General features: G+C 34.6%; 2 protein-coding genes across 5 annotated transcripts in view; one reads left to right on the forward strand and one right to left on the reverse strand.

Annotated features, from left to right (window-relative positions):
* Positions 1-12,243, forward strand: part of LOC106707739 (facilitated trehalose transporter Tret1-2 homolog) — a 32,671-nt gene extending 20,428 nt beyond the window's left edge. For 2 of the 3 annotated variants that reach the window (XM_045683642.1, XM_045683640.1), the window contains exons 2-4: positions 2,962-3,240; positions 4,380-4,515; positions 11,004-12,243. In XM_045683642.1, coding sequence (XP_045539598.1) covers positions 2,968-3,240; positions 4,380-4,515; positions 11,004-12,220 — 1,626 coding nt within the window. In that variant the 5' untranslated portion in view covers positions 2,962-2,967 and the 3' untranslated portion in view covers positions 12,221-12,243. The remainder of the gene's footprint in view (positions 1-2,961; positions 3,241-4,379; positions 4,516-11,003) is intronic. The other variant, XM_045683641.1, reaches the window with a different exon arrangement.
* Positions 12,244-12,908: 665 nt separating this feature from the next.
* LOC106707732 lies at positions 12,909-18,788 on the reverse strand. 2 transcript variants are annotated; one of them, XM_045683713.1, is made up of 5 exons: positions 18,587-18,788; positions 15,357-15,656; positions 14,745-14,907; positions 13,988-14,225; positions 12,909-13,252 (listed from the first exon to the last, which is right to left on the reverse strand). In XM_045683713.1, exons 1-5 carry the CDS (start codon positions 18,674-18,676, stop codon positions 13,135-13,137), a joined length of 909 nt encoding a protein of 302 aa, XP_045539669.1. In that variant the 5' UTR covers positions 18,677-18,788; the 3' UTR covers positions 12,909-13,134. The 2 variants fall into 2 exon arrangements, with proteins under 2 accessions (XP_045539669.1, XP_045539668.1); XM_045683712.1 differs by having other exon boundaries at positions 12,909-13,267; positions 18,587-18,787.
* Between the last annotated feature and the right edge of the window lie 1,888 nt (positions 18,789-20,676).

A 20,676-nucleotide genomic window follows, 5' to 3' on the forward strand; every position in this document is an offset into this window, starting at 1 on the left:
CGCTCCTTTAATTGCTTTCGCTTTAATATTTGATTGAATTAAGTATTATTTCTGGCAAACAGTTTAAGCTGATTTATACAGTTAGTTATTTAAAAAATATTTTAGAATATTTATGCATCCACACATCGTTGTGTTATTGCACTGAACTAATTCGATTATCTTATCTGTTATCGATCACATTAATGTCTGATTACAATTATTAATCAGTATATAACAAATTTCAATGTCAATTGCTTCACATATGAGTGTCGGGTAGCTTCTTACAATGCATTTCCAATACCAAACCACTTGTACGAAGTGATATTGGCATCCTATACGTTCCTTTTCAATAAAACAGACATAGCAACATGTTTCTTATACAGGTGCTGCGCAGTCACAGGTCTAACCCTTCTTTTCATCCCTTCATCATCGTCATTTTTTAATCTTCATCTCTATTTACTCTACTTGTGGGCTGTAGGCTAATTTTAGGCTATATAAAACAATAGTGAAAAATATACAAATATATATGATAATATGTTTTTTACATAAGAATGGTTTTCTTATTAGGAAAGAATGGGAAGTGGAAGTGGATTTGGCGGAAGAGGGGACGCATAGGAAGGAGAAATATCCTCTTTCTGTGCGTCCCATTTTCCGTTGATTATGATAGGCAACGCATCTGCATTTGCGGATGTCTATGGGCAACGGTCGCCTCGCTATTGCGGTGAATCCAGGTGGCCGTTTGCTCGTTTGCCACCTAATGATATAAAAAAAATAGTAAACGAGCAAGCATCGACAGAGGATGGAACGTACAGAAAGTGAATATCTCCCCTAACTATGCGTTCCTTCCTTTATCAAATCCACTACCCCTTCCCATCCTATCCTTACAAGAAAAGGGTGGGAAAGGAAAGAGGACCAAAATTAGACCTCCAGCATACACACTCATCAGGAGAAACGCGGAAGCCCATTCGTGCAACAAATGTTGCTGGCGCCTACCACTGTTGACTCGCATTTTACCTTTGTTATTAATTTGTTGTTTAAAAAACAAATTGATCTGGATATTTCTTATTATCTTTAACGATAATTACATTATCATATCGTTTTACGCAACACAATCGCGAACAATGTATATATACCAGTATTATGTTTATAAAAATATAATAGTTAGCTTTTACATTGTATAAAGTTATCTTAATTAAAACTTGATATCCAGTGATAGCGAAGCGATAACATAGCTATAAATATAAGGCATTTCGTATATCCAAAATCTTACTAGGTAATAAGTTATCAAATCCTATTTTTATGTCAAAGCTTCTTTACAAATATTTAATTTAGAAGTTGGTTATTTAAAAAAAAAATTTCGTTTGCAAATCGTAACGATCTGTATATATTTTTATTGTTCAATATTTTTTCTCATTTATACTGTTGAAATTAAATGAAACAACAGTATAGAATTATTTAGTTTTTCTTTATTATTAACATTTGACAATTATCTATTTAATTAAGTCTGTACATCTTCCGGTATACGTTTTACGTATTTATATTGTTTGTCTTTCTATAGTCGACTGGACTAATATTCGCGATCGACCGGTTGCCCACCCCTGTTAACATCATACACTCATACTCATACAAATACATCAGTAACATCACTTTACTATTTACTATATATTATTTTTCTGGTCGTTTTTTTCCAAAAAACTAACATTTAAAAATTGTACAATAGAGCTCAACAAAATTGTGAAATTTAATCAAATTAATTTATAGTAGTAAAAAATGTTTACTATATTGTATACATATATTACGTTAAAATATAAGTGTACTAGATAGCTATTAACTTATTATCTAGTATTTAGATAATACGCTAACCTCTAACTATCTAATTATGCAGTATTACATAACGCCGTCCACAAGGTTATTGCGAAAGTTCTTATCAAACCGAATTAAAGTAATCTTTTTTTTATTTGATAAAAACGATATAAACGCATTTCACTTCCTTGCTTTTGTTTAATTTTTCTTTTGCTTTTTCCATGTTGTAATCTATTTATAAGATTTAGTGTCTAGTTTTTTACAGAAGTTTAATTTGTTGATTGTACAAAAAATCGTAACATTTTAAGATGTTTTGTTTCTTAAGGGTGGTTATACACGTATTTCAAACAAACGCATAGTCTTTGGTAAATTAACACTTGAGCTCCGTCATACACGTACCGGAAAAAAACAAAACAAAAAAAAATTAACAACAGAAATAATTTTGTTATATGTCATCATTCCAAATGTTGCCTTATCTTTAATTTACGATTGTTAAGCAAATATCACCCTTATCTCCACGGATCAAGAGTCATCTGAATCACGCACGAAATGACGTACAACCAGATAAATACAAATATGTTGTGCATGATTATTATTACACAAATCTTCTTTAATTTGTAACAAAAAACTATTTATGACAAATTGATTATTTTACAATAATTTTTTGTTTACAAAAGTCATCAACCTGCTTTTATCCCTAAGGAGGGTCGGCACAGTATGTAGTACTCCTGCATACATCTCTGTCAGCCGTCATATCTGAATTTACCCCCTTCTTAGGCATATCCTCTTTCACACAATCCATCCATACTTTCTTTGGTCTTCCTCTACCTTTATAGACATCCACATTCAATCTCATTACTTTTTGTTTATGTTTTTTTTACAAAAATTATTCATTATATTCTTAAAATATACTAGCTGTCGCCCGCGACTCCGTCCGCGCGCAGTTAAAAAAGACTTTATAGGGATATGAAAAATAGATAGTAGCCAAATCTCCAATCTACTGAATACGCATATAACATTTGGTAAAAATCGGTAAAGCCGTTTCGGAGGAGTACGATAACTAACATTGTGACATGGAAATTTTATATATAAGATAAAGTTGATATGAAAAACAAAGGTGAAAATTTAAATACGAATGAGTATATAAATAATTAAAGCGTACGAAATAACCTTTTTCAGATAGAAATGGGAGGAGATCCAGAAACAAATGAAAACGTAAAAACACAGAACGAACAAACAGCAGAACACAAAGAAATAGACAACACTAACGTAAATGAAACTAACAAAGACAATGAAAATAGTACAAAAGAATCAAATTATATACAAAACATCAAGATCTCAAACTCAAGTAATGGTCTAGCTTTGACAGATAAAGAAAACAAGTTATCTCTGACTAAAGAAGAAACCTTACTTACCGATTCAAAAACTGTCGTCAGATTTTCACCAGCATGGAAACAGGTAAATAAAAACAATATTTTTATTAACATACTTCCAAATAACATAAGTAACAGTAACTGCCGCACTAACCGTTTTTTTCTTAGACCAGAATATTTATATAAAACATATCGTCATCCCTGTCTTTAGCTTTGATAAAACAGAGAAAACAATATGTTTTAAATTGAGATTTGGTTTCAAAAACCCACGGTAAGAGAAGCTTAAAAGTCGCTACAGTATCCCCGTAATGTAGAATAGTGCTAAGAATCCGTTCAGTTTTTCTAAAGGCCCAAAGACTATCCGACTATATGACTGAACTGCTTACGTCTAGACTTTAGTCTTAATCCCTAGATACTCGAATTACAAAAGCTATAAGTAGATTAAACAATGACAAATAAATAATATTGGTAAAATAGAAAAATAACATTTTGAAGTCATCAAATTCCTGGCTTCTGCTAATTCTTTGCATAAACTGTAATATGTACGTCTTTTGGGCATCCCGATTTAAAATTAAAACATCATGTTGAATTGTACATGGGATACATTGACTTCTAGGTTTCCATGTATAAAATATATTGCCATCCCTTTCAATCTAAGTAGGGTTGACGACAGGCAGGCGGCCGGCCGCAAAAAGTGAAGCCAAATCTTTAAAGTTTATAAAACCTTGTGTGCCGACCCTACGTGAGTGGGATTACGCTAGGCAGAGATAGCCATCCCTTTCATTATCTTCTAAAAACATAAGACAAACAATGTGTCAATACAAAATCACACAGTAAGCCACAATAACAAACATTAATTTATACTCTATTGTATTCAATTGTAACTACACTGTACACTCAATAAAATGTGGGTTAATATAAAATCAGACGTCAAGTATTATATGTTTGTCGGCATTAGCTACAACCCAGTTACTAGAGACCTTTGAACATGCGATAGTACATCTGCATAAATTCCTATAAACATGCGAATATATGTACAATGAACTGAGATAGTACTATCAAACGAACAAAGAACATAAAACTGGTAAATAAGATCACGAGAAATATTGCTTGATATAGAAATGAAGGACAGTGCGCTGTCTACCATTTACAATTCAAATATCAGGAGAATTTTGAGTTTAAGTAATATCCTTTATTCAATAAAATATCTTTTCACCTTTCCAGACTCTAGCAGCTTCGGCGGCCATTTTGATGACGTTTTCATCCGGCTTGACATCTGGGTACTCCGCCATCTTGCTGCCTCAATTGAAGGAACCTGACAGTGTCATACCCTGGGATGAAAGCACTGCATCATGGATAGGTAATAAACCTTTGTACATACTCACTTATAGCTCAGTCGGCACCGACTAATTTCGAGACCGAAAGCTCTTCTTCGGAGAGGGATTCGAATTAATTCGTGGTTGTAGTCCGTCTCTCATTGGCCGTTCAAATTTCTTTCTTTAATTTCTTATAAGTTTTCTATATCGTATAAATATGTTAATACTACGTATAAATAATAATCAATATACATCAATTCACACTCAAAGACTTAAATGGCAACTGGCCACATTTAATGTGAGAAAGAGACATTAAACAAAAGAATACAATAAAAAATTATGCTCAAAGCAATGAATGAATTCACAATTCTTGTGTATTTCACTGAAATGAATTGAACTTTAAAATATTATATCACCTATTTACAAAATTTATATATTGATGATTTATGTATAGAGTTCCATTGAAAGCCGCCCACAAACATTAGTCATCAAGAAACCGAAGTCAACTGAAACAGAGTAATATAAAACGAGGCAAATATGACGCTAATTGATAACACAGCTGTTAGAATTCTAGGAAATTTATAGATTTGGAAATTCCAGAATTAATTTTGAAACAATTTAGAAAGGGATTCTCCTAGTTTATATCTTTATCATGTACTAGCTTTTACCCGCGACTCCGTCCGCGCGGAGTAAAAAATAGAAAACGGGGTAAAAATTATCCTATGTCCGTTTCCTGGTTCTAAGCTACCTGCCCACCAATTTTCAGTCAAATCGATTCAGCCGTTCTTGAGTTATAAATAGTGTAACTAACACGACTTTCTTTTATATATATAGACTAGCTTTTACCCGCGACTCCGTCCGCGCGGAATAAAAAAAAATAGAAAACGGGGTAAAAATTATCCTATGTCCTTTTCCTGGTTCTAAGCTACCTGCCCACCAATTTTCAGTCAAATCGATTCAGCCGTTCTTGAGTTATAAATGGTGTAACTAACACAACTTTCTTTTATATATATAGATGTAGGGGGTGGCTCGTATTTAAGTGAAAAATACAAAAGAGATCCTACATAAATATCGCTTCGCGTATATTGCTAGAGAAAGGCAGCGTTAACAATATGTTTTCATACAGTGGAAACGAACTTTAAACATATCATTTTATAAATACCAATTGTTTCATTGCGTGTAAGATAAAATTTTTCAATTGTGTATTCATGCCAACTTTTACATCTGAAAGCATAATTAAAACATCTGTTTCAAGGCTTTAAAATAATCTGCCAACTATTTCCACGAAAAATTATCTTTTCGTGATCTTGTTTTTAATACGTATTTGTGATTTTTATTGTCGGAGTGTTTGCACTTTTATTAGTTATAATACGAAAAACTTACATCTTAAAAAGAAAATTCACTGTCGATATCAATTTTATTTTTAACTTGATAGAATTTATAAAATATTATTTACACTAATAAAATTGTTGAAATGTTAAAAGTGTTCATGTCCTCAAATCTCTTGAACTAAATAAAACTAGGTAATTACGTAATAAAATGACGTCAAATAATCGACAAGCAGCATAATCATTCTTTGTTCTTAAATCTATAAATTAACTAGCTGTCGCCCGCGACTCCGTCCGCGCGCAGTTAAAAAATGGGGGGGGGGTATGAAAAATAGATGTTGGCCGATTCTCATAGATACCGGATAAGCACAAAAAATTTCATCAAAATCGGTCAAGCCGTTTCGGAGGAGTTTAACCACAAACACCGCGACACGAGAATTTTATATATTAGATGTATTTATGATGCAATTAAAGCTATACTGTCATGTTAAAATGTTATATAATCTTTGCATGTTGCGCCTTTATAATCTATGTCAACTTCCTCTCTCTCTCTGCTATCTACGTTCCTTACAAGAAGTGTTGTCCGGTGCCTCTCTGTAAATTCTTAATTATTGTGCATACAATAAAGTATATTTATACACCACTGCCATTTTATTGCAACAGGTTATGGGCCCAGAGAGTCCCAATAACAAAAATAAAAGTTTTATTCAAAAATTGAAAGTGACAGCCGGCAACTTAACCTCAACCTCATCGTGGTCAAGCATCGTCGATAAAAATCAAAATGTCTACGAGCAATCCCTTAACATTAATAGAAAAATTAAGTGGAAGAGAAAACTATTCCACCTGGAAATTCGCGCTAAAGACGTATCTTCAGCATGAAGATCTCTGGGACTGCATCACGGGCAGCGGCGTCGTAGATGAAAAACGCGACACAAAGGCGAAGTCAAAAATAATATTACTTGTTGACACAACGAACTATATTCATATTCAAGACTGTAAGACGGCAAAAGAGGTATGGGATAACCTTGCCAAAGCCTTCGATGACTCGGGACTGACACGCCGAGTAGGATTACTGAGGGAGTTATGCACAACAACACTTCAGACATGTCAAAATATTGAGGAATACGTGAGCATAATTATGACCACCGCTCATAAATTGAGAAACATAGGCTTCAAAGTTGACGACGAGTGGCTCGGTACACTGCTACTCTCCGGTCTTCCTGATTCTTATCAACCTATGATTATTGCACTGGAAAGCTCAGGATTGAAAATAAGCGCTGACTCAGTTAAGTCAAAATTACTGCAAGATATCAAAATGAATGAACGGCAAAGTTCATCGGCATTTGCAACTAATAAGTCATTTAAGAAGACTGCATTTTATAAAAATAAAACAGGCAAGCAAAATTTTCAAAAAGGTCCTCGATGCTACTCATGTAATAAGTATGGTCATATTAGTACAGACTGCAAGACAAAGAAGATAACCAAAAGCTCAAGTTATGCTGCGGCTTTTACAGCAACAAACAATAACAGTGATGCTTGGTACATCGACTCGGGAGCCTCCGTCCATATGACAAGAACTGGCAACCAATTTAATATCTGTCAGCCAAATAATAAGAAATGGCGGTCAAGTCAAATTTAATAGCAAAGGATGTGTTATTCTCAACAAAAATAACAATGTTGTCGCTACCGCTATTTTAGTAAACAACATGTATCAACTGAATATGTACAGAGAACATGCCTACATATCTGATGTTGATGAAAATGATCCATATCTATGGCACCAGCGCATGGGTCATCTGAATTTTAATGACTTAAACAAAATTATAGAAAACACAGAAGGAATGAAAGTTCTAAAGAAAAAGGGAACTAATTTAACATGCATAACATGCCTAGAAGCCAAGCAGACACGATTGCCCTTCAAACATAAGGGTACGGGAACCACAAAACTACTTGAACTAGTGCATTCAGATGTGTGCGGACCTATGGAGACAGAATCTCTGGGTGGAGCTAAGTATTTTCTGACTTTCACCGATGATTACTCTAAAAAGATTTTTGTTTATTTCTTACAGAAGAAATCAGAAGTCATAGATAAATTAAAAGAATTTAAGAAGTATGTAGAAAATCAACTGGAATGTAAAATCAAGTGTCTCCGCACTGACAATGGCCTTGAATTTATTAACAAGAATATCTCTGATCTTTTGAAAGGTGATGGAATCACACATCAAACCACAGTGCCTTACACGCCCCAACAAAATGGAGTCGCTGAACGATTAAATAGAACATTAGTAGAAAAAGCCAAATGCATGCTACTTAATGCTAAATTGTCTAAACAATTCTGGGCAGAAGCTGTGCAAACTGCCGCTTATCTATTAAATAGGACTCCGACAAAGTCATTAAAGTACAAGACTCCTGAAGAGATGTGGTCTGGAACTAAACCAAGCGTCAGTCACTTACATATATTTGGGTGCGAGGCTATGGTGCACTTACCCAAAGAGAAAACAAAGAAATGGGATCCAAAAGCTAAGAAGGCTATATTTACTGGTTACTGTACTGATACAAAAGGCTACAGATTCATAATTCCTTCTTCAGGATTAGTCATAAAAAGCAGAGATGCAGTTTTTCTTGAATCTACAGTTGTAAGAAATTATGTTCCGGTGGATTTGACTCACTCAGAAGAAAAGTCTGTAAGTGAAGAGCTCCGTCACAGTTCAGAGTCAACCTCCACAAACACAATTGCTTCACCTGAAGAATCTGAATCTGATGAATCAATGAACAGCAGTATTTATGTACCAGACAGAAAAATTGAATATCCGATGTCTTCAAATGTGACATTAAGACCAAGAAATAAACAGTTACAACCTAAAACAAAAAGTTTTGAAAGCTATTTATGCTACAATGATGGAATTCTAGACGTACCTTTAACATACAGTGATGCCATTACATCAGCTGATTCTGACAAGTGGAAAATGTCAATAAGTGAAGAGTTACAAGCTCATAGTGTAAACAAGACATGGACATTGGTAGAAAAGCCCAAAAATGCCAAGGTAATTGGATGTAAATGGGTGTTTAAAGTCAAAGATGAACCAACAGGTCTCCGGTACAAGTCTCGGCTGTGTGCAAAAGGTTATGCACAAACTAAAGGTATGGACTATGATGAAACCTTCTCACCGACAGTCAGGTATGATTCTATACGTTTACTTTTATCTGTAGCTGCTGAACAAAACTTAGAAATATTGCAATTTGACATTAAAACAGCATTTTTGTATGGTGAATTAAGCGAACAAATATTTATGGTTCCACCTGATGGTTTACAATGTGCCCCTAATATGGTATGTAAACTGAATAAGTCTCTTTATGGTTTGAAGCAGGCTCCGAGGTGTTGGAACACTAAATTTAATGCAATTTTAGAAAAGTTTGGTTTTGTCAAAAGTTTAGCTGATCAGTGTGTTTATGTTGGTCAAGTTAATGAAATTAAATGTTACCTATGCCTTTATGTAGACGATGGGCTTCTAATATCAAAAGAAAGGCTGATTTTAAAGAAAATAGTAAATGAATTACAAACACACTTTGATTTAAAAACTTGTTCATCTAATAATTTTGTTGGTATGCAAATAGAAAGAAATAAAGAACATATTTTTATTCATCAAACCAAGTATATTGAAAAGATATTGGAAAAGTTTAATATGGACAGTGCAAATCCAAATAGTATTCCATCTGACCCACACATTAAACTACAGAAAGGTGATGCTGTGCCAGCGAGAAACCTGCCCTACAGGGAAGCAGTTGGATCACTTATCCATTTGGCAACAGTGAGCAGGCCTGATATTGCATATGCAGTCAGTGTGGTAAGTCAGTTTTTACATAATTATAATGAGAGCCACTGGAATGCAGTAAAGAAAATTTTTAAATATCTCAAAGGTACCATAGAATTTGGTTTATGTTATCAATCAAAGCCACAGTCTACAGAGTTGATTGGCTACAGTGATGCTGACTATGCTAATGATATTGAAACAAGGCGTTCAATGACAGGATATGTTTTTATTAAAAATGGAGCTGCAGTTACATGGTCTAGCCAACGGCAACAAAGTGTAGCTCTTTCGACAACTGAGGCAGAATTCATGGCTGCTTGTGCTGCCACCAAAGAAATACTATGGTTAAAACAATTATTATGTGATATAGGACAATATAAACAAGTGTCTGTGTGTCTTAATATTGACAATCAAAGTGCAATAAATGTGATTAAAAATAGTGAATTTCACAAGCGCTGTAAACACATTGATATTAAGTATAACTTTATAAAGGAAAAATATCAGCAAAATGTTATTTCTTTAAATTATGTCAATTCAGTTGAACAGTTTGCAGATATTTTTACTAAGTCTTTGCCTAGAGAAAGATTCAAATTGTTAAGAAGTAACATTGGTATGTTAAGTTTTAATACTTAAATTTTCTTTTTGTTTAGTGAAGAAGTTCTGAATTTAATTTTAAGCACTTGTTTCTGTTTCATAAAAAGGTATGGTTGCTGTGTTAAATCTCCATAATCTTTGTTATATGAAAAAGTAATGTGTTAATTTAAGTACTTAATTTTGTTTATATGAGATAGTATTGTGTTAAATTTAAGCACTTAATTTTGTATAACAAAGGAGAAGTATTGGCATGTAAATTTGCATAGTATTGTTTAATAATTTGTTTTGTGAAAGAAGGCTTACATGCGAAGGGAGTGTTAAAATGTTATATAATCTTTGCATGTTGCGCCTTTATAATCTATGTCAACTTCCTCTCTCTCTCTGCTATCTACGTTCCTTACAAGAAGTGTTGTCCGGTGCCTCTCTGTAAATTCTTAATTATTGTGCATACAATAAAGTATATTTATACACCACTGCCATTTTATTGCAACATGATTGTCGTACAAATCTTGTTTATGCTCCATCACGTTCAGATAACAATCCATTATCTCTTATTTACTTATTCGACCACAAGTCGACTATGTTTACATAGTAACAACATTTACTAGAGGTTAAGAAACAAATCTATTTAATAAACATTTAATAAATCGTTTCTTATCGTTGACCCCTTTCATAATATTATTGGTTGTACCCCCTGTTGCTACATTACTTCATCAACTTGAGAACCCTCAACTAAATTCTGGGGTCTACTCGGACCACTTGATGAAAGACAATTTTAACATGATTGTATTTTTACTCCAGCGGCGATGGCTGCGCTCCCGATGGCGCCGGGCTGTCTTCTTTCGGGCTGGATGATGGAGAAGTTTGGCAGACGTAACTCACATTATATAGTCTGCGCACCCTTGCTAGTCGGCTGGATTCTCATTGCCTGCGCCAACAACCTTCTACTGATGCTCATAGGGAGATTCCTGACCGGTCTTTGCGTCGGTCTGCTCGGACCTTTAGGACCGGTCTATATTGGAGAAACATCTGAACCGAAATTTAGAGGAATCTTCCTCGCTGCTGTGTCACTAGCAATTGCAGTGGGGATCCTAGTAGCGCATTTGATAGGAACTTTCATTTCTTGGCAGTGGACTGCAGTTATATGCTGCTTGTTTCCAATTCTCTCAGTGATTTTATTAAGTACGGTGCCCGAGAGTCCGACGTGGCTGATCTGCAGAGGTGAAGTGGAAAAAGGAATCAAATCTTACTACTGGCTGAGAGGTTACAGCGAAGAGGCAAAGGCGGAATTGCAGGCCGTTATAGATAAACGAAAGCAAACTGATTCAGAGCCAGTACCAACCTGGAGAGAAAAGATAGTAAACTTGAAGAGTCCGGAGTTATTAAAACCTTTAGCTATTATGATTATATTCTTCATAACTTGTCAGTTTTCTGGCGTGAATGCTGTTGCATTTTATTCTATAGAAATAGTTGAGAAGGCTGTCGGGAAAGGCATGGACCATTATGTCGCCATGTTGGCCATTGACGTGCTCCGGACAGTTATGTCTGTGGTCGCGTGTGTTATCTGCAAGCAGTATGGAAGGAGGCCATTGTGCTTTATCAGTGGAATCTGGACTGCGCTATCAATGATCGGACTTGCATTGTTCCTATATTTCACTGAAGGCAAACCTACAGACATGTCGTGGTTACCATTATCATGTTTAATGATATACATTTGTGCTATATCCATCGGGCTGGTGCCTTTACCTTGGATGATGTGCGGTGAAGTATTTCCAACAAAAGTCCGAGGATTAGGTTCAGGAATCAGTTCAGCCACGACGTTCCTAGCTTTCTTTGTCGTTGTTAAAACTGCACCGGGCATGATGTCTAATTTAGGAGAAGTTTTCACATTCCTGTTTTACGGTATTGTAGCGTTTATCGGAACTGTTATTTTGTACTTTATTTTACCAGAAACAAAAGGAAAAAGTTTACAAGAGATAGAGGATAAGTTTAGAGGTATTAAAAGCAACAAAGTTTAATGATTATTAAGTTTAAGTAAATTTTCAACGATATCATTTATTAACTTTAAGTTTAAATTTATTTATCTGTGATATTATAGTCTGTATAGATAATTAAATAGATTAATAATATTATTATTATTAAAATTTATATTATTACATATGACGGCTTTTATTTTGTCGTTCCTAAGGTATTAGATAGTGCTGTAACTACTTCAAACAATTTTCAAGAGTTACAAAAATGTACTGAGTTAAAACTAATAAAACAAGTTTTTAATCAAATATTTATTTATTAATCATAAACATTGGTTTGCAAATTTAATTAAAATGGCAACAAGTTAAAATTTGTTTTTATTATAAATGCATTTTTCTTACATTAATATATTAAAATTAAAGTAATAAATTAGCTATGATTCTTATTAAAAGCCTTAATGACAAATAAAAATGGCACAAAAAGCATTTCATGTTACATGTTACATTTATTACTTCCCTTATAACCTTATATCCAGTATATTAGTTCACATAGAACATGTAGTTATAACTAAGTACATTAACAGGAGAACATATTATACGTAACACGAAACGTACAGAACAAAAAAGTATAGAAGATAAATTTCGCTTTATACTAACCGTCACCTAAAAATACACGTACTAATAAAAAAATATTTTAAATGGTGAAAAAAAAACGTTAGATTACAATTATCGTCGAATGAATTTGAATCCAGGAATTCTTATTTCAATATCCATACTTTTTAACTAGATCAAGCAAGATTTATGAAGCCTACAAGTCTAGATAGAGTGAAGTTTCATTTCCAATTTAAGATCCTCTTTCCACTAGCGCCTCTAGTCGCGCGACATGATATGAGACATTTTCACTGGCGCGGTTTCGACTTGCCTACTTTTTGGAAAAAGGATCTAAAGGATTATGGGTAGGTTTACTTGGCTCGTGGTTTAACGAGCCTGGATGCGGGCGGTGCGAACTTATTGAACCCCTGCTGATCGAAGACTGGGAGCAGATCCCGGACCCTCGCGGACACTGTGCCCCCAGATACTCTGGAACGATATGATCTGTTGAGGATGAGAGACACGCAGTAAGTGAGGTGCTAACTAGCTACAGTGCTGTACAAACTTTATGTTGGCTCAAAATATTTCATGAAATTTTTCACAGAAGTTCTATCTTAACCATATTTGGCGCCCGAATATGATAATTTATCTGGTGGCCTTTGGTTTGCACCCTCGAAGGTACCACCAACAAAATTTAAGGTACAAGTGTGCGCTTTACGCCACCCACAGTAAACGGAGTAATCAAATTGACATATTGCGCTTGCGCTCACAGTTTACCACGAACCGTCATAAAGTTTGAAGGCATATCTATGCTATGTGAACGACTGTTGGCTACATTTTATGTGCTTTAGGGGTGTCAAAATACTAAAGGGTCTAACTATGTCATACACAAAACTAACTGAAATATACTAATTATAAATGTGTTTTTGAATAAATACTTAAAAACAATAAAAATAGTATTAATATATTTAATAAGTAAAGCTTTGAAAATTACATCTTTGTTTATAATAGAATTGTATATATTATAATAAAAAAATAAACCATAACAGTACATGCAATCTATCGTTAAATAACATTTAACAAATGATTATTTAGGTAAAATAATATAATCATAGGTTAAAATATGAATCAAGCAAAATAATGTTTCTTAAGAGAAGATAACAACTGTAAGCTGTAAGCAACTGCTGTTGCAATACAATAGCTCAGAGTTTCTTGAAGGTGTACCTGCTAGGCTTGATAAGCTTCGCGGCCTGAGCGGGCGTAGCTAGCTCTGTCAGGAAGAAGGTGGCACCGTAGAAGTCGAGACCGTTCTGCAGCAGGATGTTGGCTTCTTCGATGCTGGCAAGAGTCACGCGGATAACAGTGGACGCTTCCTTCGGGATCATGCTGCTAACAAGCTCTCCGTCGATGGTCGTCAGAGCACGAGGTGGTGTCTTTTCCAATGGTTTTGGAGTTGATGCACCTAATATCAATGTCGAAGTAAAAATAAGAAAAAAATAAAATAGAAAAGTTTTCGATTACTAATTTAGTCCCGTATTTAGCAATTTTTTTTTTGGGGAAGGTCGCCCATGAGATGTACCGACCAGATAAGAGTGGCTGTAGCTGTCCCCCTGCACGAATGTACAAAAAAGGCAGAGTAGGGAAGAGTGGCGACGCCTAGTAATGCGGGTCACCGATATCTGATGACCACGATAAGTCTGAAAAGACTGCAGCGATGAAAAAGAAGATGAATTTAGCAATTAAATACCACTTTTGTAATAATGAAGGAATAAAGACTCCCAAATTGAATTTCTAGTGTAAATTGCGTAAGTGCAGCAATTGTTCTACTGTCATTTGGTTATAAATATTCATAGAGTGACTTCTACATCATTTTAGCATTCTGGGTACTTAAAATTGTTGACAATGACACAAGAATGACAATGATGACAGCCTGTTTTGTAGGCTCCCAATAATTTGTAAACAGCTCATGACTATCACTAACCAGTGTTGCCATCTCTTGGTGAACCGGCGAGATGCAAACGCAGCACCTCTACAACGGATGTAAACTTGTAGAGGGCGTGGCGCACGTCCTCCTCTGGCACTTCGTCGGGCACATCGTATACGTAGATTGTGAACGTCTTCTGAGGACGGCACGGTATCGCGATCTGGATGAAGAACATGTATGATAAAGAACATGCTCTCGTTGATAATTCTTAGATCATTTCAGTATCTATTCTGTCCTGTATATGTGATAATATTTAAAAAGCGAATGATAATCTGACTATCAACGCAACTAAAAATACCAGGATCTAGGATGAATCCGACGATGAAAATTAATAGCGAGATTCGTTAAAAGCAGTCAAAGGCGAAGACTTATAACATTGAAACTAAGTTAAAATACAATATTAAGAACGATACATTTGGATATTGCCAAAATTATTATTTTGAAATAAGGATTACTAGGGTTTTATTATTTCTCTCGTAACAATTTATGGAAACAAACTTGTTAACATAGTTTTTTAGGAAAAAAACTAAAAGTAATAGAATAATATTAAAGCAAAGTTAACAGATATGTTTAATAATGAAGGGATGAGAGAGGACAAACGGTCATTACCTTCCTATAGAACCTGGATCCAGTTACTTTATGGAATCCCTTCTTGAAGACCATCTGGTAATCATCAACATGAGAAAACTTGAAGAGTATACCAGTGGCAGTCTTGGTGAGGGAAAAGCAGCCTTTGAATTCCATCTTCTCGCAGATGGCGGAAGCTTTCTCCATGCTGAGGCCGTGGGAGGGCGTTAGGAGGAAGGCGCCCTTCGTGAGGAAGTGCTCGGAGTCCGAGATGTCAGACTCGCTCTCCCCTCCCTTCATTAACGTGTGAATCTGCTCCTTCCACATGTACGAATCTGACATCTGACATACAAGTAATAGAGTAAACAATTCAATCTAATTCATAAAAAGTGTAATAATTATTTGATCGAAGGAGCGTCGGTGGCTCAGGGGTTAACCTCTTGACTTGTTATCTGCAGGTCCTGGGTTCGAATCTCGCCATGTATCAATGTGTTTTTCTATTTACATTTACATTTATCCAACGTTCTTACGGTGAAGGAAAACACCTTCATCTAACCTGTACATATCTGCGAAGAAATTCAAACCGCAATAGGCCAGCATAGTTATGCTTAGTCACCCTTAACTCAGAGTAGGCTCCGAGCCCCCCAATGGAGACGTATAGTGAGCTGATGATGTTTTGATCAAATTGCAATTATAATATCTAACTGTACATATAAGTTAACACATCCATTTAACCTTAATTGGAACTAACACACTAATGACACACATCATGGTGTCATTCACAATTTATTGGAGTAAATTGTAAATGACACAAAATTATCAATACATTCTAATAACTCTTATAGAATTGAATGTACCCTTAAAATAGTGTCAGTGATAACAAATTTCAAAATAATTATAAAAAAATAAAATACAGGAAGGAGAAGAACATCTTGACTGAAAAATCCACGCCAACGGTACAACAAAAGTATGCATTCTACATATATTTCGAGTTGAGTGCAGTTGCTCTGATGATCGCCAACTTTCGTTAGGAGATGGCACCAAAACATAAAAAATAAAAATAAAAACAAATTTTAGCAACCAGCTGCAGACTCAAATTTTGATAAATTTTGAAATAAGAGTCGAATCCACGACTTACATCCTTCTAATCACTATAATTACGCGGAACTACTCGTTTTTTTTAGATTATATCACATTACACTTGCGGTCAGATAATGTTGTGGTCGTAATCAGAAGCGTACTACAACATCATACAAATCACTACAAATAAAACTATTAATAACGCTACCGCATACTTAAATAGATGTGTTAAAAAAAACATAAAACTTTGTAACCTATTCCTCTAATTATCACATTTGATATACCAAATATTATATGCTGATTGGCTTGGTCTTCAACTTCTGTGCTCACCGTCGAGCTCGATCCAATTCTAAATTAATGGTATAAATCTCTGAATCTCATAGTCGATATGTGCAGGTTGCATCACGATGTTTTCCTCCAGTGTAAGAACTTCGGATACATTTATGAAATTCAAAAATTACCAACATATAACACAGTGCAATACTGCAATAACAGAAAATCTAAAAAATAATCACAGAGTACTGTAGACGTAGCAAGAACATTTGTAACAATCTCCTTCGTAATGTCATTAACAACAACACAACTCACGTCTTTAACCCAGAGGGGTAGGTATCACGGACCTCAATTTGATGTGGCCAAATGAACCTCCGCAATCCACTATTCGCCATTTCGGGAGACGGAACGTAACGGCTAACGAGCCGCGTCACCGTCTTTTTCTCCCGGGAATTCACACATATATGCGGGTTGCATCACGATGTTTCACCGTACGAACGTCGGATAAATGTACATATGTAAATCGAAAAACACATTGGTACATGGCGGCATTAGAATCCAGGACCTGCAGATTGCAAGTAAAGTGCTTAACCTTTGAGCCATGCTCGTTATCGTCATCCAAAATTAGTATGAGATTTTTGGTGTACTTTACGTCCGATATTTAATACGCTGTGCAAATTCTAATACAATTTTTTTCCGATGACAAACGTCTACATTACGATATGCATTGAGAGAGTAATGAGTCATTAAATGCATGAAGTTTTGTAAGACAAATTCAATTGACCATAAATTTTATAAGAAGACAATGGTATCTGAACGTAGAGGCAGTAATAGCCGTTAATAGCGCCACGCGTCACTAAACTTTACCAAACATGACACTCTGAGCTTCAGATTTAGTGCTAAGATGGGTTGATATTTCAACTTTTACAGTTTTCTATGGTCAATTCCGTATTTTAGCCAAAGGAACGGTTGCTCCTGACACCTACTGGTATAAAAAAACATTATAACCTGTCAAGTAGTAAGGAGACATCTGCGCTACGTTACTTTAAGTAACAAATAAATTGTCTTATAGTGAGTATTTGTAATTGGATTCATTTTAAATACAAGACCAAATCGAGTGTTATTTAGTAATTACGGCCACTTGTAGGTGGACAGACTCTACAATTTAGATTTGGAGGTAATTGTTTGGTCCCAAGTGGCTGTAACACCATATTTGGTACTACAAATTGTAACTTGATTGTTTAATTTCTTCTGATTGTTAATCTAAAACCAATTGGTAGTCAAGCACGGTTTATTTATTGCTAGTTTTGTTAAAAAAGGAATGGCACCAAACATTTGTAACCGAGGTAAACAGATGTTGAATTTTTAAATCAGTCAAGTTTACAACTTCTTACCCAATTTATTAAAATTGTTTTTAAATTAAAAAATTGCTGAACATCACGTTTTGAGGTTTTCATTTCAACTTCTTGGATTATTTTAGGAAAAAAAAATAACCGGAGAATCACATTTTATCAACTTATGTTAATTAATAATACTAATATTATTCTTAAATGCGTAAGTTTGGATGGATGGATGGATATTTGTTACTACGTATCTCCGAAACGGCTTAACGGATTTCTTTCTTTTGGCACAAATGTAGAATATAGTCTGGAAGAAGACATAGGCTACTTACTAAGTGTTTTTTATTACGCGAGAACGAAGTCTCCAGCAAAAGCTAGTGAGTAAATAATTTAACATAGAAAGGGCCAAAATGCTATTTAAAAAAAAAGGTTAAAACTTGCGTAAATCTGGATATTGTCTGTAGGTGATACAATTTTATGGCTAGGATTTACTAAAAAAAAACTACTTTTAAATTATTATAATAGTTTGGAAGCAAATGTATTTTTTACGCTTCTTTTTAAAGTCAAAAAGTAACTAACCTGTCTCTTATCAGAAATCTTGTTGTTGTCTTGCTGTTTGTCCTCGTCGGCCCTGTGTTCTGTGTCGGAGACGCCTTCCGCCAGGGACATGGTCCGCTACTGCTGGCAACCGCCACAACTCTCTGCTTTACTTACAGCCGCAACAACTCGACCGTGCCACCACTCCTTGCTGCACCCAGACTAACTAAACTATAGAGTGGACTCGGAATATTAACAAATATATACCATCTTTAAGTTCCATGTAGAGATGTAATTGCCTTTAATTGGTAATCGATTTTCTAGAATTGATCGTGGGATGTTTTTAAATGTTTAAAAGGCAATCAAGTAATGTTTACTTGGCAATTCTGTTTTGTATTTGTACAATACCTGAATATAAAACTTGGGTTTGTTAAATTTAGTTAAAACGTACGATAACCTTTTTTTAAAAATATGAAATAAGATATTTGTTACATCAATTTCAATATAGATCAGAATAAAAAAGATCTATAGCTTATTTGTGCCATCTTTATTTCTTTATTTATTTTTTAATATTTTATAAAACTGTTATCGACTCCATACCTTTTCAAGTATAATTTTATGACAGGCGCGACAAAAGAATCGTCTTGAGACTATTATTATCTAAGTACCTAGACAATCCTTTCGTTGTCTTAACTACTGCTCAATATACAACCATATGGTTATACTTTGTTTTTTAAGTATTTAATAATAATTATTGCTACGATTTTTCAATTAAATAAGGTTCAATTTCCTACTTAATTATTAATCTTTTAATTATTTACGTTTTATAGACCATACTATTTTTTGGAATTGTAGAGAATTATACGAAGAAATTGATACATAACCTTAATCCAAGGCTCTTATTAAATAGATTAACCGAAATAATTTTTTCTACTTTATGAAAAGTCATAAGTGTTGAAATTAACATTTGAAGCTTGTCACAATCTTTATTATGCTATACGTCCTTTGTTAGAAGCCTTCTCAAATATTTCAACTCTTCCAGTGACTTCCTAAAGTTGTAATGTTCTAATATTATGTACAATAAGTAGATACTCTTCATTGCTATGCACAGAATGAAAGGCGCAACACAATGAAGCGTGACGATCTATATTTTTGTAGTTACTGTTCCTGTGCTGATAAATGGGAACATCTTTGTAGCAACTCGACTGTGAACACTTCTTTATATTCATACGTTCACTAATAACAATGATATAATGTACTAAATGCTCTACTGTCTATCAAATGGTAAGGGCCGGGATACTGATACGTGCTGTACAACGATGTTCAGTACATTTCATCATCGCGAAATCATCATCATCAGCTCACTATACGTCCCCACTGAGGGGCTCGGAGCCTACCCCAAGTTCGGGGTGACTAGGCCATAGTCAACCACGCTGGCCAAGTGTGGGTTGACTTTACACATACCATTGAATTTCTTCTCAGATATGTGCAGGTTGCATCACGATGTTTTACTTCACCGTAAGAGCGTCGAATAAATATACATATGTAATAGGAAAAGATATTGGTACATGGCGGGATTCGCACCTAGGACCTGCAGATTGCAAGTGAACTGCTTAAACCCTGAGCCATCGACGCTTTTGCGAACTCACTGAACTGTTATTATATGTACAATTATTATGTAATAAAATCTTTTATAAACGTTACGTTTTTTCAAGTTTAATTAAAAATACTAATACTTTGCTATTGTCTTTTTGTTATGAAGCACATCTATCAACTGAAGCAATAAAATTGAAGTGTCAATATGTAATCTGGAGAAAAAAAGATCCACATTTCGCAAACATCATTTATATCCAATTTTAAAAGTTTTTGTCTGTCTGTCAGCTAGTCCACTTTTGTTCCAGGTAATCTCCGGAACAATTCAACATATGACAATGCAATATTATTTATTTTTGTGTATTTTGTGTTATTATGACATGGTACTGATCTGATGATGGAGCTGGAAGGTAGCCATAGGAACTTCGCAATTGAACGAAACAAGCTAATCGTCTTAACGAATAGTGTATCTATTTGATTTTTTACTTTTATAATTAACAAGAACATTATGAAATTCTGTTTTTTTTTAAGTTATAATA

This window comes from Papilio machaon, chromosome 23, assembly GCF_912999745.1.
Source record: "Papilio machaon chromosome 23, ilPapMach1.1, whole genome shotgun sequence".
Classification (NCBI taxonomy): domain Eukaryota; kingdom Metazoa; phylum Arthropoda; class Insecta; order Lepidoptera; family Papilionidae; genus Papilio; species Papilio machaon.